Here is a 27,177-nt window from a genome sequence, read left to right as displayed (position 1 = left end):
CGGGCGGTTCCTCACACGGCCGGTGAGGTGAGGGCAGGGCCGCCCGGCCCGCTCTGCCGCCCACAGCGAGCGCCGGGCCGGGAGCTCCTCCCGGGGCACGCCCCGCCCCCCCCGCCCCTCTTCTCGCGATATTGCTGCCTGCGCCGAGCGGCCGGCGCGCGCCGCAAGGGGGTTGGGGCGCGTGCGCGGCGGTCGCGGTCGCGGTCGCGCGCAGGGGATGTCGGCCACGTGCGCCGCGTGCCGGAAAGCGCGGTCGGCGCCGCTCCGGGCCCGGGGGGAGCCGCCCGCCAAGGCGATGCGCAGGGCCCTGCGGGGCGGCCGCGACCGGCACCGGGAGCCGCGGCCCTGGCCGGGAGACAGCGCCGAGCCCGACGGGGAGCAGGCGGCCCCGCTCGGGGACGAGCGGCGGAGGCGGCGGCCGCTGGAGCCGAGGGCGCTGGCGGCCAGGGAGGAGGAGGAGGAACGTCTGGAACGGGAGCATTTCCGGAGGATCATCAACGCCTTCCGATACTACGGGTAACGAGAGCTGACCCCCTGCGCCGTGCCGGCGGGCGGCCCCGGCTCCTGGGCGGCCCCGCGGGTCGGGGCGGTGCCGCAGCTCCCGGGCACGGCGCTCCCCGTGCGCTCCGCGCTCCTGCCCCGCTCCGTGCCGCGGTCGGGCACGGCAGCCCAGGCGGGGAGGGCTCCTGCGCCGCTTACCTCTCCGGATACGCTCTAAGTCGCTTTGGTACCTGTCAGTTCGGAAGCATTAAAGAAAGCACGAAACCTGAAGGGGTGTGAAAGATCTCTTAGGGGATAAAATACTCTAAGATACTGTAAAGCCTTCAGAACGACAATTGTTCGTGCTGGCAAAGAAATGCAAGTGGTGTTTCAGTTATTGCGGAAACTTTTGAAAGACGTTTTAATTTGCACAAGAGATAAGGGCTAATGGGTACCATTTTTAATAACATCTGTTGAGTTAGAAGAGGGCTTACAACCCCATATAAATTAAATAAATCTAACTTTATAATTGCATCCATTGAATAGAAGAGGAAACAAATTACTTAAATAGCACGGTGGTGGAGAATGGCTGAAAAAGTCCAGTAATCTTCACTATTTTTGTAAAATGATTCCTGTTTTTAGGTTTGAGAAGCAGATTTGGAATGTAGCAACACTGTATATCTCTGTACTTCAGTTGACCAAGCCCCATCATGTGACTTATTAGTAGGTTTTGAACCCTTTTTGTCACAAGAGTAATTTTTACACGATAGTGAAGTCCTTGATAAGAGTGGGTGATATTTATGTAATTCCTCTGTCTGAGGTTTTCCTGTCTTGGGTATTATTTGTTTTCTGGGATTAGTGGTTGAGCGGGAGGTTGGTCTAGATGATACTTTAGTGTTTCTTCCAAAGTGAATTCTCTAATTCATTTTGGACGTATCAAAGACTTAGTTAAAAATATCTGATACTAATGGCTATTAACACAAAAAATTAGACTCCCCGGGTAGATGGAGCTCGTTAGCCCTGTAAAGTCAATCCATCTACGTCCTAAGGACCTCGCTGCCACCGTCCAAGCTCGCTTGGCCCCGGCAGATGAACCTTAGGATTAAAGGGTGGGCTCAGTTCCGCGCACACTGTGTCTCACCTAAAAAATCCAATGCGCAGGCTGGAAGGTGTAAAGACCTTCCCCGGATCTTCGCTCGCGAAGACTGGCCATTATTATTATTATTATTATGTAATTTTGTTCTCAGGCCTCACAAGCTGAGGACATCATTCTCAACCTCATGCTGAACTGTGGCTCTGGATTGCTTTTGAATGCTTGTTTCAGTAAATACATAAGAAAAAGATGAAACCTAAATTTCCAATACAGAAGTTCAATTAAATTACCTCCGTCTCAAAGAAATAACTCCGAATGTAGGTGAAATTACGTATCTCAGTAGTTTAAAATAATTGGAATCTTTGATTACATACAGATGTTTATTAATTGGAAATATCTGTATGAATAAGGCAATAACACACTTTCAGATGAGCCCAGATCTTGTTCTTGTCGTCTTGAGAGAAACAGACTTAACTTCATTATTTGTAGTTCTGATTTGAGTGAATTATTAATTTTGCTAGATGGTTGCAATTAACATGAAAGGGTAGAGAATTAGGTTCAAAGATTTTTTTTTTCTGATGAAGCATTCAAGAAGATGATGTTAAGCTAAGCTGATATGCTCTGTGTAGAGAATCAGTTTATTTTTCTGTTGTTTCTTAATGTAATTTTAAACCACTATAGCTGTTGTAGTGAGAAAGCCCTTCTAAGTAACATGTGAATGAGATACTAACTGGTCAAATTTCAAGACTGAGGTTGCAACTAAAATTGCTGCAGTTGCACCTTACTCTCACTGATTGCTAGTTTTCAACTTTATATGGCTTTATGCTGACACAAGAGTTTGGGAAACTGCAGTATGGCTTGTCCAGCCTAAATGATTTGGTGGACAAAAGGGGCAGTGTCTCTTAGCCTGGCTTTATGACTGTGCTCAGCAACTAGGCTTCTGTCAGTTTAGACAGAAGTCAAATCTAGAAAACTCTAGCAGAATTTTGGAAGATTCACCGTGTTTGTGAAACTTTTATCTTGGAGACGTGGAAGAGGTATTTTTAGCTTGCATCTGTTCCATGATCAAATTCACAGTACTCATACTTAAGGGAATGTGCTGTTAAAAGGAGGTAGTTTAGTATCTTAGTGTGGTTGCCAGAACTCTGGTATGGTCCAGCTATGACTTCTGCAGTTCTTTCAGAAGCAGCTGATTTTGAAGATCCCAATTCCCACTTCATCTTGTTATTTCTGTAACCAAAGTTTACCACTGTATCCAGCTATTCATTCAATTTAATTTGGATTTGTGAAACAATCTTGGAGTTGGTTGTTTGTTAAATTTTGTAGATCCATGGATTAAGGTAGTGATTATCTGCTCTGGAAATGAGTGACTAATGATGAAACTAAGTCCTATTAAGGATTTTTAACATGTTAAAAAGAGTGATAATGTAGAACTAGAGCTTAAAATTTTTGCCTAAAAAAATTCTTGAAAACTTGTTCTCTTGTAAAGAATTACAAAGTCGGGTCACTTTCTGTGTATAACAAAGTGAATAATTGTCATTGGAATAGCTTACGGTGAATTATTTACATGTAATGTGTGTATTGGTTCTAAATATATAAAACTTTTGCTTTTTAGAACGAATATGCATGAACGAGTGAACAGAACAGAGAGGCAGTTTAAGTCTCTGCCAGCTAACCAACAGAGTCTTCTTCCGCAATTTCTTCCTCACCTTGACAAGATTCGGAAGTGCATTGATCATAATCAAGAGATACTACAGACCATTGTGAATGACTGCGTTCACATGTTTGAAAATAAAGAATATGGAGAAGACGTATGTGAAAATGGACTTTTTCTTGATACAAAACTAAAGTCTGTATGCTTTGGGATTTTCTACATTTGTTTTTCACACCTCTAGGCCTCCAACTTTCTTTCCTTTTGCCTTTATTTTCTCATTTTGTGTTTCTTGCTTGCTTACACTTTTCTCACTCTTTCATGTTTTGCTAAGCTGATGCTTACTAAAGCTCTTTCTTGTTAGTTCTTTTAGTTACACTTAGGAAAACTAACTGTGAATCTGGCAAATGTTTGTAAAAAGGTATTTTTCACTGTGGAGTTCTACCTTTGCTCTGCTTACATTTTAAAGTTGGTTTTTTTCCATTAACTGTGTAGAACAGAAATGATATTGTCTGTCTTACTGTAGGTTATTATACGTTACGGCATTGTGAATTGGTTGCAATTTTACAAAGGCCAAGTATTTTTAATGTTTTTATTGGTAAGCACTTTTTTACTTGACCTGATTTTTTAGTGTGGTGCCTCTGTCAAGTAAAATGGCTCTCAGACTTAAAAGACTGACAGAGATGGAAACTGAAGTCCTTTTTGGTATCGGCAGACAAGACTCAGTAATGGGCAACTCTAAAGCTTTTTAGTGTTGCTATACCAGTACCTAAAGGGATCCTCTTCTCAGGGTAACCAGTTCAGCTTCTGCACTAGCTTGGTCCTGGTCCTTTCTTGAGTGAGGACTACCAATTTGCTTTGCTATGCCATACCGTGTTTTTTTTTTCTGATGTGGAAACTGGTCTCTTGGATTCCAAATGGAGACAGCAAACTCAGATTTTTTTAGGATATTAAGGTGTATTTGACCTCTGGTCCCAGGAATGAAAGGCAAGTATTGTAGTTTTGTCAGCTAAAACTCCTAACAGCTGTTACATCATGGCATTTTTCTGTTTATAATTTATTTTTTTTTTCCCCCAAGATTTAAAAGACTTTGTACATTTTCCACTAACTTGTTTTTTTTCCATACGTTAATCAGGGAAGCGGGAAGATTACACCAGCTTCAACATTTGACATGGATAAATTAAAGTCCACATTGAAACAATTTGTGAGAGACTGGAGTGAAGAGGGAAAGTCTGAGAGAGATTCCTGCTACCAGCCAATCATTAGTGAAATTGTAAAGAACTTTCCAAAAGACAGATGGTAATAGTGTCTTAAACTTATATTTATGTGGAGATACACTGTTGCACAAATCTAACAAAGTTTTTGTGGAGTAAAGAAAATCTTGTTTTCAAAATATAGGAATTTTTATGAACACAGTGGAATTTATTTTTTAATCAAGAAAGTTTTTATTTTTAATACAAGGTGTTGAAAAAGACCATATTAATAAACTTCACAAAGTAATACCAGGTAAATCAGGAATAGTGTTTTGTTGTTGTTCTGCAGCTTGGTGTAACAGAATATATGTAACCTTTCAAGTAAAAGACTTCAAGAGTGTGTGAAGTTAACTCAGTTGTTAGCAGTCAGTTAGCAGATTATCAAAGGGTGTGTGCTACAGATAAAAGCGAGAACCCTTGTGACAGCAGGAAGTATCATCATGGAAGGAAGGAATACTCTTAACCTCTAGTACAGTTGCAATAAGAATTTACTCTGAAAATAGTAAATTCTAGCCTTGGTTTCAAACAGGTGTTACAAGACAATTCTTAAAAAAACTTTACTGTATGTATGAGGGTAACTTTATAACTGTATTGGCTTGTTAACCCTGTTAAATAGTTGTTGATGCAGGTAAGTACATTTTAGGTAGAACTTAACAGTCTTAAATTTAGAATATATGAGAACTTTCTATTCACAAATGTAACAAGCCACAACTTAGATTTGATATAGGTGGGTATTACTGTGTTTTTTTTTCTCTCTCAGTAAATGTTAATAATGCACTAGTAAAAATTTGGAAAATTTCTCCTACTAGCCATCTTTTAGTTTCATTAGTGAAGACTCTTTGTGATGGCAGAACACAGAGTGGATGTGGTTGATTTGTATTTTGCTTTGGACTGACTTAAGATAGAAAATGTTTTATCTGAAAGTGAACTTTGCAATGCTTTTAGTGCTAATAGTGCCCTACATAAGATAAAAGTGAGTTAAATACTGCAGGTTACTTGGTGCATCTCTGATGTGTGGGTCTGTAGGAAAACTCATAGTTAGGTAGCAGTTCACCTTTTTCTCTTGTATGCTAGCCTTTGATGGATTTTGGTTGTGAGAGAGATAGCTTATGTCAGATCTTAAAAGATCCATGACTGAGGCTGAAAAATCTTCACTTTTACATTTGTCATCAATGAACTCTATTTCAAAACCTCTAGTATATATTAGGAAGCAGCATGTGGTAACAGATTGGGTGAATCTGAAGTTGGTAGTTTTGTTCTTCTTTACCAGGAGTTCTGGTGGTGGTCAAACAGAACTAATGTGACAGAGCATGTGTCCCTATTATGGTGGCTTTGAAATACCATTTGAGTTTATTTTGTCTCTGCCAAAATCTCAATACATCACTGTATAGATCAGACATCTCTACTACAAGCTTGAGTTTGTTAAACCAAGTGGTGTTTTTTTTTAAATTTATAAAATATGTGTTAAATAAATACATATTTAAAAGTTTAATACTCATTATCACTATAGACCTGTTGTAGCACTTGTGCAAAACCTTTTCTCTCTTCACATATTCTTGGCTACTGTCTAGCTCATTTTTTTTCCTAGTGACCAAAGGCACTCTTCTACTTAGGTGTACTTACCTCTTTGAGGCAAGAAGCAGAATCATGTACTATCAGGCTCAACTGGCAGTGCTTGGCAGGGCATGCTAGCTAGTCTGTCTGGTATACAATTTTATACAAACTTCACTCTTGTCCCCAGTGACAGGACTTGAGGAAATGGCATGAAACTGAGTCACGGAAGGTTTAGGTTGGGTATCAGGAAAAAGTTATTCACCCAAAGGATGGCTGAGCACTGGAACAGGCTGCCCAGGGAAGTGGTCACAGCACCAAGCCTGTCTGAGTTCAAGAAGTGTTTTGACAATATTCTCAGGCACATGGTGGGATTCTTGGGGTGTCCTGTGCAGGGCCAGGAGTTGGTCTTGATGATCCTGACGGGTCTTTTCCAACTTAGCGTATACTCTGATTTTATGATTTTGGAGCATAGCGGGTTTTTCAGTTTGAAAGGATGGATAGGGCCCGAACTAACCATAGTGAGTTATTCTGTCTGTTGTTTATAGTGGAAGAGGATTAACTGTGGACACCAGTGTGTGAAAACAGCTTGTAGGTGAACCTCAGAGTTCAGCTTTGCATTTCTTTAGAGTTCTCTTTTGTGCTGAAGTCTCCTGAGATGATGAAATGAAAGTGCTATAGAAAAAGTGCATTGATGACACTGGGTGATGAAAACAACTTTTTCTAGGTGTATTTTGCATTAAAAATTATAAAGAAATAAATATTTTAAATTTAAAACTGTCAATGGAAGTCACCTTTTACTTTGTAAAAGGAATTGTATTACACATCAAATTTGTAATGTGCAGTGGAATGGTACATGCAGTTTCTAGTAAACATAATTTGATAACATTATTGAGTCCATGCATTGGAATTGTGTGAAAAAGGAGTTCAGATTTTTGAAACTATTAAAGTATATTTAATTCTGTGCATGCACATGTTGTAGTATGCTCTTCTTTGGAAGACTGACCTGTATGGGCTCAGTTGGTATGTAAAGAACAGGAAAAGGAGTGAAGTACTGTATATGCTTGCTCTTCTGGGAAGTAGAAGAAATACAAGCAACGGTTGAAAGTAGCTGTAAATTACAACAGTCTGAGGAAGTGCTAGTTATCCTGTGTTTCAGTCTAGTCTTCTGATAAGACTGTCATCTAAAAATAAAATACATGGCCAGAGCTGTTCCTGCCTCTTATTCCTCCTCAGAAATAATTCCTTCTTTCTTCTTAGCAGAATCTGTTAGTAGAATCAACCAAGCATTTTTAAGTGGAGCCCCATGAGATTAGGTCTTCCTGAAGAACTCAGAGATTTCCTGTATTATTCATTTTGGGATTTAATTGTGTTTCAGCTCACAGGTGCTCTGTAGTATTTAGATTTCTTGTATTTCTTCAATCTGAATGAGCTGTGATCACTGCTTTCTGAAGGAGGAAATAGTAAAACATAGATACATTTGTATTTCTTGATGAAATGTGTTTGTTAAAGCATTTTTGCAGGGAAGCATAATTAAATAAGCATACTGATACATTTTTTCCGATTCCCCTTTTTTCTGCCATCTTTGTTTCCTATCACTTCTACTATTGCTACTCTTCCTGTTAAAGTGAAAGGATATAAATGTCATCAGCTTCTTTTCCAAAAGAAATCTACGAAATAGTTAACCTTTTTGTTAATTATCATTCCATGGCCAAGAACAGTATACTTAGACATTTTTTCCATTGTTTGCTTCTCATTAATGTGGTCTCTGGACTCAGCTATAATTTGAAATTTATCTTTGTTATACTGTCCAGCAATCAATTGCATTTTCCAAGGTGCTGGCAGAACAGCCCAAAAGAGATCACCAGAACTCAGTTTCTTTTCTATATGAAAAGCAGGTTATTGGTCCTGAGCTTGGTTATACTTCTTGAATGTGCTCAGTCACAGAGTTGAAATTTCTGCTTTATTTGAATTTTATTTAACTTTATATAAAATACAGCTGTCCTTGGAGATTTTCATACTTAGCTTAAACTTTTCTTTAAACATTGGACTTAAGAGCAAACTGTATTGTTAGTGTTACTGCAGTCCACTGAGTGCTTTGCAGATCTTTACATGAAAGTATGTAAAACTCAGCTGCTAAGGTTGAGAAGAACTGGTCTTCAAATTATTGTACTATTTAGTGTTTGTCTTTAAAAAGTCTCTGAAAATATGACTGAAGTAAAATAACGAAAACCCTGTGCTGAGAATTGGATCTAAATATACAGACATTGTAAACACCAGGAAAGGATTCCCAGAGTGTGGTTTGTTTTGATATTTCTGTTGATCATAAGCCCATCTCTGTATGGGATGTGTATTTATCACTTCTTTTCATTACATAAATTGAACTGCAGTGAAAATGAGTTTTGTGTTTCATCAGACACACTAGTTTTTCTTTTGCTGAGCATGTCTACCACTTTATCACCATTATTTTTGGTTACAGCAAAATAGGCATGAAATAAGCCTCTGTTTTAATCATGTTTAATGTTTCCTGTTAAAAAAATGCACACCTCTAAAAAGTTAAAATCTTCCTTAATATCCTTAGACTTTTTAAAGCTGAAAATATATCACACTGCAAAATGCAGTACAAAAATGGCATGACAGATTTTGATTGTTTCTGATATTTCTCCAATATCTTTTTTGAGAGACTTCTGCAGTTTCAGTGGTTGAGCCAAGCAGAACCATGCATCCCTCTTCCCTGCTTTCCCTGCCCTTTGGCCAGTCTTGTCTCCCCATACCTGCCAAGTTAATAGGCTAATGTTTCTTCCCTACTGGACCACAATTATTTTTTAGTGGGTACTTTTTGGATACCCATTTGTGTTCCTAACTGCTGCTAGATGTGTCATAGAAATCCTGCTGCTGCTGACTGGTTCAAGGCTAGTTTTCACTATGGAGAACTTTGGGTTATTATATTATTGCAGGTTTTGATTTTTTTTTTTTTTTTTGGTAATTGTCTTAGCTACTGCTGCAATCACATATCCACCAAAGGAAAGCATGTTTTTTTCTGACCTGTTGAAGGACTGTGGCTATTAAAAAAGCAGTTTCTGTGCAATTAAAGATTTTTAGCTATTATCATGATTCAAAATTCAGCGTAGCATAGTGCACTGGGGTGCTTCTGTACCACTGCTTTCATACCTTAATTTTTTTTTAATTCACTAACAATTTGTCACAAACAATTTTTTAAATGTCTTGAAAAGAAATAGGTATTTGACCTTTTTTTTCTGAAAACAGGACATTATCAACAGTCACTTCTTGCTATGCAGTCAGTTTGCCACATACCTAATTTCTCCGACTATAAATTTTAAAAAATGCTCTTGGACTGTTTTGGAAGGCTAGTTCAATGTTAGTGGTGACCAAACTGAGATTTGGCTATATTGTATTTTATTAGCTGTGCTCTGTAGGCTGAAATGAAGTTGACGGCCAGGGCCAGTGTCTGGCATAAAGAGTATAGGTAGAAATTAAATTGCTAACAAATTTCCAGACAGGCTTGAATCCCTTAATAAAAGTACAAATGAAAGTTTAGTTAAGACTGCACATAAAAATACAATAGAAAACTATTCACTAAGAAAGAATTGGGAAAACTAGTTTAGAAATACAAAACCTTTATATTGTGAATGAAAAGATACAAGACAATTAGAAGCAATTCAAAATCAATTCACTTAACTGCTAAAGTATTTCTCTTGTTTTAGGATGCATAAAGGTGCAGATTTCAAAATATGAATACACCTGCATTATTAGGTTGTTTTAAGAAAAGTGTTTTTTTCTAATCAATGTATCATAAAAGTGGCTTAAGGCTTTTCAACCCATTCATTGTAGAAGTGTCCACATGGGTGTGCTAAAAATCTGTGTAGAGCTAGTCTAAATATTCCATGAATAAAGTGAAATTGTAAGGAAATGAAGAAATAGATGAGGTTAGAAATACGTTTAGAATTATGGTGTATCACTATGAACAGGAAAACCTTTACAACTGAGGCTTTTCTGGCTTCTTCTGGAAAGCACATTTTCTTCTTCCTTCTTCTAGTTCCGTGTTTTCCAAAGTCTTGTTTTGAGCATGTAGTTTTCTCATGAATTAATCTTTTGTTTTTCTTTTTTTTTTCAGTAGGACTGTCTTCTGTCTTCCCTTGTAGAATAGAGGTAGTGATAACCATTGCTTCACAGGAGTGCTCTTAAGTAATAACGAAGTCTTGATTTCCTACTCCTTTTTAATCAGAAGAAGAGCCTGCACATGTAATGGGAATGAAATGAAAGTCAGGAATGATTTTTCCCTTTCAGAGGTGTCATCACTAATTATGTGATTAGGTCAAAACCCAAAAGACACTGTTAAAACTGCTTTGTTACATTGTGTGCCCTTTAGAAAAGAATAATACTTTTTGTTGATTTTGGGCTATAGTGTTCAGAAATGTACAGCTTTTCATAATTTACATAACTCCTTCAGTCATCTTTGTGCTTGTTCAACATGCTCTTTTGAACCCTTTTTGGCATGCAGAATTTTTAAGTTGTCAAAGGCTTTGCATTTTGCTCTCAGTGCTTGGATCTGCTGATTGTGGCCTCCTCCTTCATTTAGTTGCATATAAATTGATAGACATGTTTTGTCTTTGAAAGTGACATGCAAAACAGAGAGTAGTCTGAGTGCTCATACTTTATTTTTTGGTATATGAAATCATGAAGTCTTGTTCCTGGATGGAAACTGAAAAATACTTCTTTTTAGATTAAGTATCTTTTCAGTTTGGCATGGGAGTGGGTTTTGTTGTATGAGTGGAGGAAGTCTTTTGGTTACAGAAAGTCTGTTGCCTTTTCTGCCTCAAAGAGGAGCAAATTTTAAGATTCTTAGTCCTCCTCCTATTTGTTAATTGCTGCACTTGGAAGATGGGAGAGATTTTTCTAGGAATTTCAGTAAACACTCTGCTGGATGTCTTCTGGTTGTCTTCAACTTGATGCCTTGTTAGGGGTAAGGGGTTAGAGAGCCGATTTAGGAAATATGTCGCTTAGATACGTCAGGGAAACTTACAGTTGCTGAGATGGTGACCAAGATTTTTACATTCTGAATTGCTCATCAGATTATGGAGGGTTTATGTTTCTCATTTCTCATGTCAAAATATAATTTTCATGCAAAGTAACAAAAGTGTATCTAGAATACGTACTGATTATCAGTGGGACTCAGAAAAACATATGGTTTTATATGATAATGTTCTTTCTTCACTTAAGAGATTTTTGGCTTGATAACTGTAAAAGTTTTAAAGAAAAATATTGTTTACTAATTATGCTCTGTATTCTGAATGAGTTGTATATGTTCTTTCAAGTAGTTTCTGTTTGCTTTGACTGTACAATTAACCAATCTGATCAGAACTGGCTCAGTTTCCATTTAAAAGCAAAGTCATACAGGAAGTATAATATCTATGTAAATGGCAGAAAAATGTTTGACTGGACCTCTAAGTTGTGTTAAGAGGTATCAGATAAAGACTTAACTATTATTTTTGTTCTGTTGCAGGGATTTCTCCAAAGTTAATATCCTGGTACCTGGTGCTGGGCTAGGTAGATTGGCGTGGGAAATAGCTATGCTCGGTTATGCTTGCCAAGGAAATGAATGGAGCCTCTTTATGCTCTTTTCTTCTAACTTTGTACTCAACAGGTATATAGCTTACATTTTACTTGCTGATTAAAACCTAGAGAGGCAAAGTCATGAATGAGAAAAGTCTGAATATGTAAATCTCACAAAATTTGTAAGTCCTAATACAGGACACACATAACCACTTTTTACACTGTTTTACTGAAAAAAAAGTCATAGGGATAAATGGGGAAGGAGGGATTGTATCCGAGTCATTAAAATGACAGGAAGCATAGGTTTTAATTATGAGATATAAAATCTCTGCAGATTTTCTGCAAAATTTTGATTAGCTTTTGTGATTCATTTCACATGGTTCTGTAAAATGCACACCTCCCTTACTGGTGTCAAATATGGACTCATAAATATGTTCATGGTATGTAGTGGTGGTGATTAACAGAGGAAAGCTGCTAAAAGAAAGTATTACATTCCATACTGAGATTTTAGGCACTATTTTGACATGAAAAACAACCACTGAAGCATGCTGAGCTTGAGTGGCTAAAATAAGATTTAACAGTTCCTCAGTTATGCTGAGGTAATCGATTGGAATGTAGTAAATTTCACATTACATGTTTAATTTCAAATGGCATTTTTGTGTTTGGTATTCTGCCACTTGCATTGGAAATTACTGGTTTCAGAATGAAGTTGTTAGGAAAGAAGATAGCACATGCAACTGTTCTTTTCAGAAAGTGGGAAGACTATGGGTGGGCAAGTATGAAAGGGGTCTGGGGGATGTTTCGGTTTTTTTTGGTGGAGGTGGTGCCAAGTTTAGAGAGACAGAATTTGCCAGTTCATTCATCAGTCTCTTAAGCGTATACCTTTACTGAAAACACCTAAACTATTGGTTTGTATTCTGTATTAACATAATGTTCTGGAGACCTGTTTGCAGACTGATTTTCCACAGCGCACCATGATGATCTTACATCTCTTACAGCTTACCCTTCAAAAACAACAAGGGGAAAACACTGTTTATGACATTATATTAATATATATATAATGTATATTATATAATATATAATGTTATATGAAAACAATGTTTATGACGGCTTCTGCATGTCTGTGTGTAACAGTAGTAGTCAATGTGTTGAAAATAGGTATTTACTGGAGGTTTATTTGTCCTTTTTTCCTACATTATTCTCAAATGAATCATCTGGTGGTGGAATTGTATATTACAGTTGATCTGACTGATGCCTTGCAGCTACTGAAAGGAAGCCACATTCCTCTTGCACTTTGAAACTTTTGAAATTATTCAAAGCAGCATAAAAGTATTCATTTCCCATCTTTGGTAGCAATGATAACTGTCACAGAGGTTTACTTCACCCCTACCTACCTCTGATGGCAGGCTTCCTTAAATAGTGACTCTTTGGCCTATATGTGGAACTGTCCTGAAGATTCATGCTTAGCTAATGGTGGTAATCATTCTTAGCATCTCGTGCTCATGTAGTGTTTCCTGTTTATGTAGGATATTTAGCAAAGAGGTGTATATGCATTAAACTTGCTAACAGTATGTGATTTTAGACAGCAAAGTTGAGTATTGTGTAATTGCTGTAATGTTCATCTTTTCTGGGCAAATTATCAGTCACATTTCCTTGTTAACATGGAAGAGAATACTGCTAGCCTGACTGAACTGCAGTCAATTCAGCTGAAGTCCAAGCATTTTCCTTTCTGCCCTGATCTAACTGGGTGCTTGGTGTGTCTTTTATGAAGGTCTTGGACTTGGAGAATCTTTCAGTTTAGTCTGCTCTGTATGTTAGTTAAGTGGCTGTTCGCAGTTAGCCTTCTGAAATGGACATCTTTGATTTCCTGAAACTGGAAGAAACAGAAATCATCAATATGAGCTGAAAATAATAGTAAAGGAAGAGTGGTAAGAAACAAGGATTTAGCGACTTAGTTTTTAACTATATTTTCAATTTAACTTATTCCTTCTTTCAGTTGATGAAAGCATGAGGATTTTGCTAACATGTACTTAACAGTTTGGATGTACCTTCTTTCTCTGACTGTGGTTCATTTTTAGGAGGACAAATTACTGTTTTGAGTGTCAAGCTAATTGCTACAGTAGGTTCCGAGATGTGCAGTGACTTAATATTTCTGTACACAGAGTGTTATCTGCTGATTTTCACATATTAAAAAAAAAACCACCTGATTTTCTTAAATGGTGAACTTCTGTTACAGTGGATAGAGTTGCATGGTATGATATATAGAGTGTGTGTCAAGGCATAACTGTGGTCATGGTAAGTATTTGAAATTATTTAGAATGTGTTATTCTGTTCAGGAAGCACTAATTTGAGAATAAAGTGATTGCGGAGTACTTACACTACAATGGCTCCAAAGCTGCTTTAGTTCTTTAACGGGAAATTCTACTTTTCCTTGTACACATAAGGTTTTTATGTGGTGTGTTTTTCTAGTGTTTACATGAGTTCTGGATATAATGACAGATGTCAGAGGTGATCACTGGCGGTTCATTTCTTAAAGTTTTGGAAGAGTTAAAACTGAAAAGCATAATCTGTTCTCCTGCCTCTGCTGGGCAGCCTAAAGCACAGGACACTTTACTTCCCTGTGACATCTGACAGGAGGGGAAACAACACTAGAGTGGTGTCTGTGTAGATGAGACAGGATCAGCTGGTTGCTGACTTGTTGTTTTCCACAACTGTAGATTTAGAGCACAGGGTCAATAGCCTTGGTCTCACTCAATTTGAGGAAGTTCCATTAAAGTAATATAAAATCACTTTGTACATAAGTCAAAACAGAGTTAGTTTAAAAATGGTTTAATTAACACCAGTAGAATTCATGCTAGTAATTGGTTAATCTGTACTTTCTGGAAAGAAATTAATTTTAGATAAATCTTGACATTTGGAGAAGGCTTGTTTGTTGCATGTCCATGAATGCCTTAGGATGAAAACAGCTAAATTACACTTGATCTATAACCCAGTGGTCAGAAGTGAGATTTGACCTGTCAGTTTTTTCCAGAACTGAACAATAAATGCCCTGCCCCTTTGGAAAATAAAGAAGTGTGTCACAAATGAATATGTTAGAGTTTTTATAATATAACATATATTACACGTTTTTTTGAAATGATGGAATTGCAAAGGACCGGAGTACTTAGTTTTGAAGTACTAATTGCTGAATCTGGAAATGGAGGTTTTCAAGCTTTTATTTGAAAAGGGGTTGGTCTTTTCTATTAAATTAGCAATTTCCTTTGTAACTGTTTCAGTATACTGCTGCTCAAATAAAAGTTGGTTTTGTCTTATTTTTTAATTGATAAAAAGAAATATAAATATGACATGAAGAAAGTAAAAAATGTTATTTCAAAGACTATCACAGATGTGTTCTAACCACCAGCCAAAAGAAGGCACTTTCTATAACCCAGTAGATTACTTGCAGTTTATGGAGCATTTGGTGATATGTGTTTTATAGGACAGATATCTCTGTTGTCTCTGAAAGAAAATGTTTTCATTTTTTAGTTACAGACTGATTTTACAAGACCATGGGAAAATCTTATTATACTTAAATGCTGTATTTTATCACTTTTTAAAAGAAGAGTTGATGTAGTTAGTCATGTCTGCCCACAAATTTTATTCTACAAAGACATTTACTTAGTGTAATTGCAGTGATCCAGATGTTACAAACTGAAAATGACTTCTAGTGTGCTTTGCAAAATGGCATTTATTTATTTTTTTTTTAAATTTTAAAGCATCCTTTCCATTAGCATCTGAAAAATGCTTTTATTTTGCTGTTTTAAAACCTATGATTATGGTTTGGAAAAGACTGAAAAGTCAGGAATGAAAACAAACATTTCCAATAAAATAATGTAACTAATGTTACTCCTTTTTTTTTAATAGAAAGATATATCATCCAGAAAATTTTAGCTTTATAGAATATAGTAAATTATAAATTTCATTAATCTTACAAAATAAACTTATGTATTTTCTTTTCAGCAGAGAAAGGAGTTGGAGAAAATGATAAAAAAGTTGAAAAAGAAAATTCTAAAACTGGGCAATTATTTTGTGATAATAATTTGTGTGTCCGAGTAAAATTAATTTTTTTATCAGTTCATAATGATGGACAGTCTGAAGTGTTGTGAACTAGATTAAATCCTTTAGCAAACATGTAGCTTTTACAAGAACTTTGACTCCTATATTTCTAAGAGATAAGCAATTAGTTGAAACTGAATTTTGCCAATTTTCATATTTTGCAGATGCTCTGAAATTAACTCATGTAAGCTTTATCCCTGGATTCATCAATTTAGCAATAACAGAAGATCTGCCGATCAGATACGGCCAATTTATTTCCCAGATGTCGATCCTCACAGTCTTCCTTCTGGTTCAAACTTCTCTATGACAGCAGGGGATTTTCAGGAAATTTATTCTGAGTGCAGTGAGTAAATGCAAGCTTCTAGGCTAGCCATGTATCTTCATGTATCTTCGGAGTAATTGGGATAGTTAATGATTAGAGAGAGAATGGAACTGTATCTACAAGCACTAAGGAAAACTATAGTAAAACTGTAGTAAAACTTGCTACTAACTTTAGCGAGGTTTTCTTATTCAGAATATTTCTCCTGCTGTATAATAATGCACAAATCAATAGGTCTGTTTCTTATTCCAAATCAGCTTTTCTTCTTAGTTACAAAAAGAATACAAACACCTCCTTGTCTAACAGGTCTTGCAGGACCCTTCTTTACAGTTATTTAATTTTCTGAAGATTGTCTTTACTATTACATTTTTTTTATTTTAATTACAGAACTTAAAACTTTTGCAATTTCAAGAATACATGTTTAGAGAAAAACAGGGACACTCATGCATTAAAAGGTAGACTTTGAAAGTTCCTGCTTGTTAAATTGACTAGTAAAAAACAGCTGGGGAGATATTCAGATACTGAATAAAATGTTTTAAAGCTAAGTGATTTGTGAATGTAGACTTGTATTGTTCTAAATACTATCTAGGGAGGCCTAAAATCACTGGGTATTTTTGCAGTTATATATTTAACAGCTGTCATATGAAGTTCATAGGACAGGTGAGTAATAGCATACTTGGGCCTTCATTTATATAAAATGTTACAACATTCACATTTTACAGTATATATGTCATGTATGAACAATTTTATGAAGTGTATGCATAATAACTATATGTAATATTTTAGAGTGTGTATGTACTTATACACACATATATACAGGTCAAATGAACCCAAACATAACAATTTTTAATATAAACCAAAATATTTTATTTACATATAAACAAAGTTAGGAGCCTTCAGCTGTTGCTAGTTGAAGATAATTCTGAGTGTGTGAACAAATGCCAGGGTTAAATGATGAACTTTCACGGGGGTAAAAGCATTCAACCTAATCTCTGTATACTTTGCTCTTTTTATGCAGATACATGGGACTGTGTAGCAACATGCTTTTTCATAGATACAGCACATAATGTTATTGATTACATTGATACTATTTGGAAAATCCTAAAGCCTGGAGGAATATGGATAAATGTAGGCAAGTGTGACCAACCTCTCTTTTTGACTTATTTTTGATCAAACAACAGGCATCTAATACTTGAAAAGTGTGTGTGGATGAGTGTATCTGTGCAGAAAACTGTACACCTAGAAAAATACAGGGCTTAGAAATTATCTCAGAAACGTTCAAAATATGTCCAGATGTTACAATCAAATTGCTAGTTACTATCAAGTCAACACCATGTGATTTTTAAATAGGCAAGTAAGTCTTCCCAGTGGCAGATTTTGCATTTGTGCATCAAACATTTGTTATTTGACAACTGTAGTGTTTTGTATTCTTTTTTGCTAATTTTTGAGAAAGTGAAACTTACGTACGTCAATGGATGTCAATACATTCTTGCTTTTATTATTTTAATCTCTATTTGTACTGTGCTTCAAAACAGATGTTTTGGCAATGAGATTTATGTATGCCTTGGATCAAAACCAAAGAGTCTTCTGTGGTGAAGGAATATCAGTCAGTCACTATCCCTGTCCTGGCCAGTCATAGAGTGCAGGCAGAGCTCCTGAGCTTTAGAGAGGGAGGTGATGCTGGACTGAAGAAATTTTAAGATACAGAAAACACAGTCTGGTGGGGAATGTGACAAACTGTTGAATAAGCAACTGAAGTAATCTGTTTTAGTTTTGCATTGATTCTGAAGTTCATGATAAAAATCATATTTGAGTAATAGAAATACATTCTTTTGTCAATATTTACAGAATCATAGAGTGATTTAGCTTGGAAGGGACTTCAAAGATCATCTAGTTTCAACCCCCCTGCTATGGGCAGGGAACCTTTCACATTTTTAAATATGTGAGTCTGGATATAAGCATTTGTTGCACTTTCAGTATGTGCTCTTGATTTTTAAAACATTTTTTGTCTTTTTGATAGCCATTCCTATTTTATCTTTGTACTCTAGGTCCTCTCCTTTACCATTTTGAAAACTTGGGAAATGAACTTTCTATAGAGTTAAGCTATGAGGATATAAAAAATGTTATCCTACAATATGGATTCCATATAGAGGTAAGAAGATGCTGTAATTTGCAATGAGTAGTATTGGTATAAACCAGGCAAACTTTGAATAAACCACCATAAATTGAGTTCAACATAATGGCATTTATTAATAACATCTAGGAGTATTACATGTGTTACAAATTATCTGCTTTTCTCATTTTTGAGAGGTGTACAGATGGGCATTGTAGTCTAATATAGCAATTTCTTGTATCGTTCCTGTAGAGAAGCTGTCTTGAAAACTGCTGCTTTGTTTTCAGGTGGAGAAAGAATCTGTACTGTCAACTTACACTGTGAATGAACTCTCCATGATGAAATACTACTATGAATGCGTGTTGTTTGTGGTGAGAAAACCAGAATAGCAGTGGTCTGAATAGGTTAATGAGAAAAAAAAAAGTTGGCTTGAAAGCTAGTAATGAGGGTAAAATGGTCTGGGTGATGTATGAACACAACCTCAAATAGTGGTGCCTTCTTATTCCTAAGAGGATATAGATAGTGTCTATTTTCTTAATATCTTTATTGCTATTCAGACATACACTATGCCATGCATATTTGTAATATACTTGTGAAAGTGGAGGATATAATGTTCACATACACTGTCATTGTGCTTTGGAGTGCATTAAAAATAACAGCAAAAATGTTTTTCTTGAGAACAAAATGAAATGTTCACCATAAGTAGGCTAATTCTCTGCATATGCTGCTTGATTTTTCATAGATTTATAGTGATTTTTTTCTATTATCTGACGTAGGAATGCATGGAGGTGCTTACTGTAGTAGCTGTTTTATGTTTAGAGAAGTATTTTTAAATGTATACTTAAATTATGAAGTCTGAAATGGTTGGAAAGTGGTAAAATTATTCTTGGCAGATAAAATAGCGATCAGAAGTGGTAGAGCATTTTTTGTGGAGCTGAAATGAAGTAGATTATTGTATAAATGCTAATCTTTGTACCACTGTTAACAGTTTAATTAAAACATAGAGCCTGTGGGCAATTTGAAATACTATGTGAAAGAATACTGAATGAAGAAAAAGCAGAGTGTCACAGAGAAAAGCAGTATGATAACCTCAGTTGAGGAATACTACCAATTTTGATTGAGCATTTTGTTGAAACTGAAATGTGTTAGATGATTTGCCGTCTTACAATACATTGATTTTGAGTCATCTTCTGACTGCTTAAGCCAAAATTTCCAAAGTTGATAAACATAGCTGAATTATCCATGCCATGTGTAGGTAGTACAACATAAAAACACCTGTCAGGGCAGTGAAATTACATGTAAATGTGTCCTATAACCTAATCACCTCTGCATGAGTCAGGATATGCAGGCCAATTGGTAGGCAATTTCCTTGTAACTTCAGACACTTTATCCTTGTGACTTCTTGGTTCCTTCCTTATACTAATGTGTTTTTTTCCTAGCCGATGTGGCTTAGGTGAATATTTAATTTACAAGTCATGATATTATGACAAGATGCTGAATCTCCTGTCAGTTGGAAGTTACGTACATGAAAACAACATTAATTAATAATCACTGTTCTGGGTGGAGTTGTCATGTTAAGTATTTTGTTTTCTTAATATATTGATTACCTTAAGTATCGTTTTCACACATTTTCAAAATCATCTTTAAAATATAAAACCATTGAGGGCTCAAGTTTTTATCATATTTGGCCTTAATGACACTGGTCAATATCTTGTTTATTTCCATTATTTTTAGTCCTGTCTTTCATGGTGGTGTCCTAATCACCTGCGTTTAATAGATTTGTTACTGGCTTTTTGATTTTTCCAATTAAGGCCAGAAATTTGTGCCTTTATTCCTAAATTGAAAATCTGCAAGGATGAAAAACACCACCTTTTTTTTTTTGGTTTCAACACTGCAGAGGAAAGCGTGCGCCTGTATATGTTTCAGTACTTTGCCACTTTCAGCTCAGAATTCTTATTGAAATAGAGGTTTCTGGTCAACAGCAGTTTTAAAGTACACCATGGCTTAAACTAATCTTATTTGGACTCTTCTTTCTGAAAGTGCACCACTATGATTCAGTTCCATAAATGAGGTGTCAAAGGTCTACCCTGCTCCAAGAGAGAAGTGTTTAAAGGAGAAACACTGGTATATCAACATAAAATTAAAAATAAAAACCCTTGCACATCTAAAAATAAAAAAGCCACTTTCTTTAATTTCTGTATTATACCATTTATTTTAATTTTTGAGGGAATTTGTGATTCTTTGCTTCAAATCTGGTTTTTTCCTATTAGAATATGATTAGCATTTTACCTAATTTTCAAGCTCCTTGTAATCGGACATAGCTTAAGTGAATGTCAGTTGTGCTGTTGCTGAGTAGTATATCTGTCTGGAATGTTACCCAGTTTCTGCCTCCTATCCCATCTGTAACTTGGAATGTGGTGTTCCTGCTTTTCACAAATAGGCAATGGGACTCTTTCTGGTTGAGTGTCATTATCCTTTGTTCTGGTAGTTTTGTTCCTTGCCACCCCATGTTGTCACAGGTGCCATTTTTATGTGTTTTCTGAAAATGTTTTTATTTGCTTATATCAGGTATAATATGGTGGTGTGCTTTTATTTCTGATCTCGAAAATGCTGTTTTCCCCGCACAATATTATTTTAAATCTCAACAGTGACATTAAGAGTTGGAAGTAAAATAATCTTGTGAATGAGCTGTTTTAGTAGTTTTTTTACCTACCTATTTATGATTTCCTAGAATTCACCACTGTACTGCTATGGGGATCGTTGTGTATTATAGAATGTGATCACTGTTTTATTGAGTTGTATATGCGGGGGAGAATGCTCAAGGTGTTCATCAGATGAGACTGTTTATGTTTGGTCATTATTAAACTGTACACGGTGACAGATGTAAAACAAAATGCTGCATAATCTTAAGTGTAAAGCTTTTTTATATAGAGTTTGACAAATGTAAAATGGCCTGGGGTTTTTGTTTGGTTTTTATGTGTTACGTTCTGGAATCGGTTGCAAAGATAAGGATGGGAAGTTTCACATCTCTGCGTCCACTTCCCAGTATTTTACAATGTGTGTAATGGACCTGGGCTTTTTTTGGCTATTAAAGCTTGCGGCATGGCTCGATCCCGCTCGTGTTCGACTCTCCTTTACCGCTGGGGGTTTCCCGTGAGGGAGCGCGGCGGCGGGCGTGGCGCGCATGCGCGGTGGGTGCGCGGCCGCGCTGCCGGTGCGGGCGGAGGTCGCGAGCTACGCGGAGCGTCCGGCGCGCGGCCCCTCATGCCCAAGCGGCGCGCGGAGCCGCTGATGTGTCACGTGCCCGTGAAGCGGCTCCTGCGCGCGCCGCCCGTGCCGCGCGCGGCCGAGCGGCGGCCCCGGGTCGAGGCGGCGCGCGCCGGCCCCGCCGCCCCGAAGCGGCCGCTGGAGGAGGCGGAGGCGCCGCCGGGGAAGCGGCCCGGGCCCAGCGCCGCCAGGGCCCCGCCGGGGCAGGGGGGCAGCGAGGGGCGGCGGCGCGGCCAGCCCGCGGCGCCACAGGACGAGCGGGCGGCGGAAGGATGCGCCGGTGGCCGGGGCGAAGAGCGGGCCTCCGCCGCCGCCGAGGTAACGGAGCGGGGCGGGCCGGGCCCCTCGCCTCCGGGGAGGGAAAGGGGCGGGCGGTGCCGGCAGCGGCTGAAGCGTTACCGGGGGGTGCGGGCGGGCCTCAGACAGGCACGGCACTGCGGGCCCCTTCTGTGCCTTCTGGGGTTAATCGGCTGTGGGCCTCTTTAAAAAAAATTTTTTTTTCCTTTCTTTTTTTTTCGTTTTCGAAACAAGAGAAGTAGCATCCAGCTTTCTTCTCTCTATTCTCTTCCTTCCTCCTCCCTCCGCCATGGAAAAACTGATGGAAAACAGCCTTCCAGGAGTTCCCCTTACTGAGTCTGTACTCTGCCTCATCCCTTTCCAACAGCGTCCTGAAAGCTTTCAGAGGTTATTGTAGTAGCATCTCTGTTGGGTGAGAGTGAGGGTCAGGCTCATTTACAGCATCAACTTCTTGATCTCCGTGTTTTGCCATTTATTAGCAATACCAAAGTGCCTTTTAACCAAAACATCTGTTGAAGTCGGTGGTCGTAGGAAGGGCATCAGTGATTTAATGATCAGGGTATATTGAAGTGACTTTTCTGGTTAACTTTGAACAGTCTGCGTTCTTTCTGGTTTGACCGTGCTTTACATGACGGTTCAGAAAACATAATTTGGTACCAAGAAAGTTTTAGTTTTCCAAAACTAAAATGCTAAGTCAACTTTCACACCTATCTAGAAGTTTGATGCATGTAAACTCAATTTGCATCCCACATGGACCTTTTAAAGTAAGACTAAAATATTAAATCAAGTGATAAGGAAGTAGCAGAAACTAATCAGTTTGGGTGGACTTTGAATTACAGCTGTAGACTGGTTTTGAGATGTTGGGGCCTTTCTCAGTATAACACTCATCTATAAAGAAAACAGTGGCTTTTCTTTCTCTTGCTCTGACTTTTCATGTTTTCTTTGGTACTTGTTTGGTTGGTTAGTGGGTTTTTTTGGTGATGGATGGTAGAATTAGGGCAAAAAGGAAAATTTGAGGAAAATTTCTATGTCCTGTGAAAATTATACAGCCTTTTTAGGTTGTGCCTTTTAAACAGGAATCTCTTTTTCTGAAGAGGGAACAAGTGTGTTTTGAAGCATAGCAATTAAACAAATTAAGCAAACCTCTAAAGAGCAGTTTAACTCCATCACAAATATAATGCTGGATTATTTACTTATCCCTAGGGTTATCTGGCATAGTTTTGTGAGCTTTAGCAGTGGTAGGAAGACGAGAAACCCCTTGAATGTCCACGCACCGAAGAGTATTAATCTGTATAAAATATTTTTGTAGGACTATATTTTTAACGGGTTGTTTCTCTAAGTACAATATTATATAAAAAGTGTTCTAGTTTTAAAATAAAGCTTGGTTAGCACCTGAGGCAAGGATGTTTTTTCCAGTGTTTTCCTCCCCATATATTTTAAATCTTTTATAAAGATATTTCTGATGATGATTTTTACAGCTTTCTAAAAATACAGTAATTTCACGCTGTTGAAGTTTAAAGCAATTCCAATTATATTACAGTTGGCCAGAGAAGAAATATTATTTTAATTTTATTTGCAAGCCCACTTTTGCAACTAGAGTTGGAAGACTAGTTCTTAAAAATTAAACAACTTAGTCCATAGAGACTGAGCATTTGTATCTCTGAGCTTGCTACATGTCACCTATCTTGATAAAATTTATTCTCAAAACACACGTTGAAATCTATGAGCTGAATATGAATACTTGATTCTTTGTTTTGCCCTTTAGGTGTGAATGTTTAGCGTTTGTGCCTGTCTTTTGTGCTTGATTGTTTTTTTCATTTACTCACTGAATCTGGGAGTTACCAATACGCTGAAATACTGCTCTGTAGACTTGAACAGTCTTGAGTTTAATCAAGCATGTAGTCTGAGTCCAAAATTAAAAGTATGCAAAAAGTATTTTTGTGTTTATGACACTTTGGATTCTAGTCGCTTTGTAACAAACATGCAGTCATTTACTCTGTGCATACAAAGTACAGGATTCTGTTTTTAAGTACTTAGCTCTCAGCATGAGCAGAAACTTATTAAAATGTAAAGAGAGTTCAGATTAAACATATGGGAGTATTTGTAAAGGTAGTTGACAGTTTCTGAAACTCCACTGGCAGAGATTTTTTTAAAGAATTTGTTTGCAATCTGTCGTGCACAGTTCTGTGTGAGTGAGGCTGCTTAGTTTGGAATACAGACTGGAAAACCATCCCTTCCACACGTTGTTGATTGTTTTCAATGCTGTGCAGTACACTGGCACTATAAAATTTAATTGGTTTTGGTCTCAATTCCCATTAATGGGAATGTTTGTTCTTTGTTATTTTCTGAAGACAGTCTTTTCCCAGTGAGCAAGTTCACATTACTCCTACAGGCACAGAGCCATCTTCCTGCTATGAAACATCTGCACCTTTCATTCTCTCTTAATTATTATAGGTCTTGAATAATGCAGGGTTTTGCAGTAGAAACAGAATACTTAGTACAACAGATTGTGTACAGTTCAGGAGAAGTCTCTGTGGTAAAAAACAGACAGATGTTTTCTTTAAATGGCCAGTATGGTGAATTTACATGTGTCTCTCTTTTCGGAAGTGAGAAGAAGCATAATTTTTCGGTACGTGAGATGGTATATAGGGATGATACTACTATTTTTTGAATGTTACATTTTTTTATTCTGTGGTAAAGCCAGGAGACAAATCATGAATATTTTCAAAAGCCATACTGTAGAGACCCAGAGAAGTTGATGTAGATTGTGGTGATGCGTACACTGCCCCCCACAGGCCACACTATGGTCTGAGAAATACCGAAACAGTTATACCAGCTTATTTGTTAACACTTGTTACGGCTGAGACAGTAAAGTAAAATATTTTAAAATTCTAATTGTATGTTAGAAAAATGCAAAGCAATATTATATGGAAATTAATTATTTTAGATTTGTGTGAGTATTTACTGTTTTTAAATATCAGAAGAAAATACATATTCAAGACCTAAGGAATGACTTAAGAATTCCTCTTCATCTTTGTATCATGTCCATAGAAAAGTGCCCAGATTGGCCACTGTTTATAACAATGACATGGTTATAAACAGGCAGCGTGTTTTCTAATAGACGTTTAAAACAATTTTTTTAAAAATGTAATTCCATAATAAAATATTAGATAAGTACATGTTGCTCCAAGATTTTTCTGATACTGCTTTCCAGTTCTTGAACTTTCCTCTCTTGAGTATGAAATTTAGACACAGAAGAGACAAAATGTGGTTTAAACACTATGCAATGCCTTATTTATCTTGCAGTTGTCATCATCTGAGTTGATGTAAAGTAGGTAAATACTTTCTTCTGAATGTTTTAAATGTGCATGAAATTTGCATACAGTTATGAGAAGAAAAAGCAGTGAGCAGTTTTGTATACAAAGTCCAATAATTGTACAACTTTTACAGTATTTTTCTGTACAAAAGTTGTAAGTTGAAGAAATTGGTGCAGTTATGAAAGTATTTCACAGAGGTTGTGTGACAGTTCTTTGCAAGAGTATTTAAAAAGGCAGAATAAATTGTGATTACTTCAAAATTCTAAAATTTTAAGAACTGTTAATATAGAACAGCTGTGTAAGTCATCCTTGTTTTAGTTTCTTACATAAAAAGTTTCTTTTTACTGCTGGGATACACATTAATGTTTTATTACCTCTTTGTCTATTTGTCTCTTTTCAAAGCAAGAAGAAGAATTCTGTCCGTATAACTCATTCCTGTATTGGAGAACACCGCTGCCCACTATTGATTTGTCTGATATTCAGAACCTAGTTGAGGAGACTCCATCAAACGTTAGAAATCCTTCGAAGACTGATACCACAGACACTGAAATGGAAACCTGAGCAGTTGTTTCATAGCTGTACATCTACTTACTGGAAACTTGTTTCCAGTGGGATTCAGGTTTTGTTACTTGGCTGAATAATAAGCATGCTTATGTGGTATTGAAGAAACTGTTGTGGCAGTCTGCAAAAGCAAATCTGAGTTGCCTAAGTGAAAGGGATAATCGGCATTAGGTACTCCTTAGTAAGCTCTCTGGAGATGTGCAGTATATGGAGGAGGCTACGATGCCTAACAAGAATACTTGAAAACAGGGAAGAAGACTAAAAGAAGAATACAGAAAGTTAGAACTTTGGGGTGCATTTGAAAGAAACAAATGGATATTTTACATGTCAAAGGAAATGGAAAATCATTTTATCTGTCCTGAACAAAAAGACATAACTGTGGTACCTGAAAGTGAAGTATTTAACATGTGAATTTATCATAAAGCACGTGAACTGTAGTGATTTTTTTTCTGTGTAATAGCTAAACCAAAAAATAAGACTCTGTCAAGACTAGACAAAACATTCCCTTTTCTGTGCAAACCAAAAATTTGTGTGGCAGAGAGGGGGAAGGAAAAGGGGATATTTTCTTCTGTAAGCTGCCATTCTTCTGAAAGTTTTTCACATTCTCATTGTGGAAAAGTTTTTTCACTTTCTTTCTTTAACATTATGCATAATAGTTGGCACCCATCTTTTAGGGTTCTGGTCCATTCTTGGATTACTGCTATTCTTAGTCCTTGTGACATTAGCTCTGAAACAGTTGGTAGCATCTAAATGGCAGGTTTGTGCAGGTGTGTCAAACAAAGTTAATGCAATATTAAATTACCGCATACACTTTTTCAGACTTTACTGACTGAGGTGTAGTTTTTGCAGAGACTATGAATTTTTGCAGAAAATTTTTACTGAAGTTCATAGAATTAGTGTTTTTTGCTGTGAAATATGAACTTAATGCTTGTGATTTGCAATTTATTTACGAACTGAAGTACAATTAGAAATACGTGTCTTTAATATAATAGACCGAAGTTGTATGGCAAGACTGTTACATTTTGCAAATCTGATATGTCTTTGAGGATAGAAAACATTGTATTTTTTCTGGAATCATCATTAAAGAAGGCAACTTTTGAATTTTATTTTTTTTTTATAATGTATTTGCTAAAGGACAATAAAGTTTTACCTGCATGTGTTTGAAAACTTTGTGACTATTACTGTGTGAAGTTCTTGACTTTATTTCTTAAAATTTTTGCTTCTGTAACTTCGTTGATTTATTAGCTCTTTTTTGCTTAAAATAGTCAACTTGTTAGCTTTCTTGGTAAACAATTTGGAAACTGTTTTCCAGTATAGGTATCTGTATTTGTTTATTGCATATTCATTTAGCTTGTTAGAGTCTCTGAATACCTGCTGAAGAAAGAACGAGGTTTAGTGACTCAGGCATTTCATGATGCTTCTTTGGATATCCTTCTACCTTCTGTTAGATTAGCTGGATACATATTTGGACAATATGTATTTTTTGGAAGACATTTTTAACATTTTAAGTCCAAATGCATCGACTTGTCTTAGGAGATACTTGAAAATGTTTTTTAAAAATCTTTTCTGGTAAGAATGCAATTGCTATTTCATGTTTACTCTAACC

General features: G+C 37.0%; 2 protein-coding genes across 2 annotated transcripts; both read left to right on the top strand.

Moving 5' to 3' along the window:
* The first annotated feature begins 217 nt into the window (after positions 1–217).
* Positions 218–21,240, top strand: CARNMT1 (carnosine N-methyltransferase 1). The gene is made up of 8 exons (XM_050329322.1): positions 218–516; positions 3,189–3,384; positions 4,360–4,523; positions 11,553–11,693; positions 15,862–16,040; positions 17,035–17,148; positions 18,065–18,168; positions 18,417–21,240. Exons 1-8 carry the CDS (start codon positions 218–220, stop codon positions 18,516–18,518), a joined length of 1,299 nt encoding a protein of 432 aa, XP_050185279.1. The 3' UTR covers positions 18,519–21,240.
* A 153-nt stretch (positions 21,241–21,393) lies between these two features.
* Positions 21,394–26,740, top strand: CUNH9orf40 (chromosome unknown C9orf40 homolog). Its single transcript, XM_050329338.1, has 2 exons — positions 21,394–21,714; positions 25,413–26,740. Exons 1-2 carry the CDS (start codon positions 21,394–21,396, stop codon positions 25,569–25,571), a joined length of 480 nt encoding a protein of 159 aa, XP_050185295.1. The 3' UTR covers positions 25,572–26,740.
* Positions 26,741–27,177: the final 437 nt, after the last annotated feature.

The sequence above is a fragment of the Myiozetetes cayanensis genome, unplaced genomic scaffold (genome assembly GCF_022539395.1).
Source record: "Myiozetetes cayanensis isolate MyiCay16 unplaced genomic scaffold, myiCay2020 scf4, whole genome shotgun sequence".
Taxonomy (NCBI): domain Eukaryota; kingdom Metazoa; phylum Chordata; class Aves; order Passeriformes; family Tyrannidae; genus Myiozetetes; species Myiozetetes cayanensis.
Note: the sequence above shows the minus strand (reverse complement) of the source record. Positions and strands in the feature narration are given on the sequence as shown.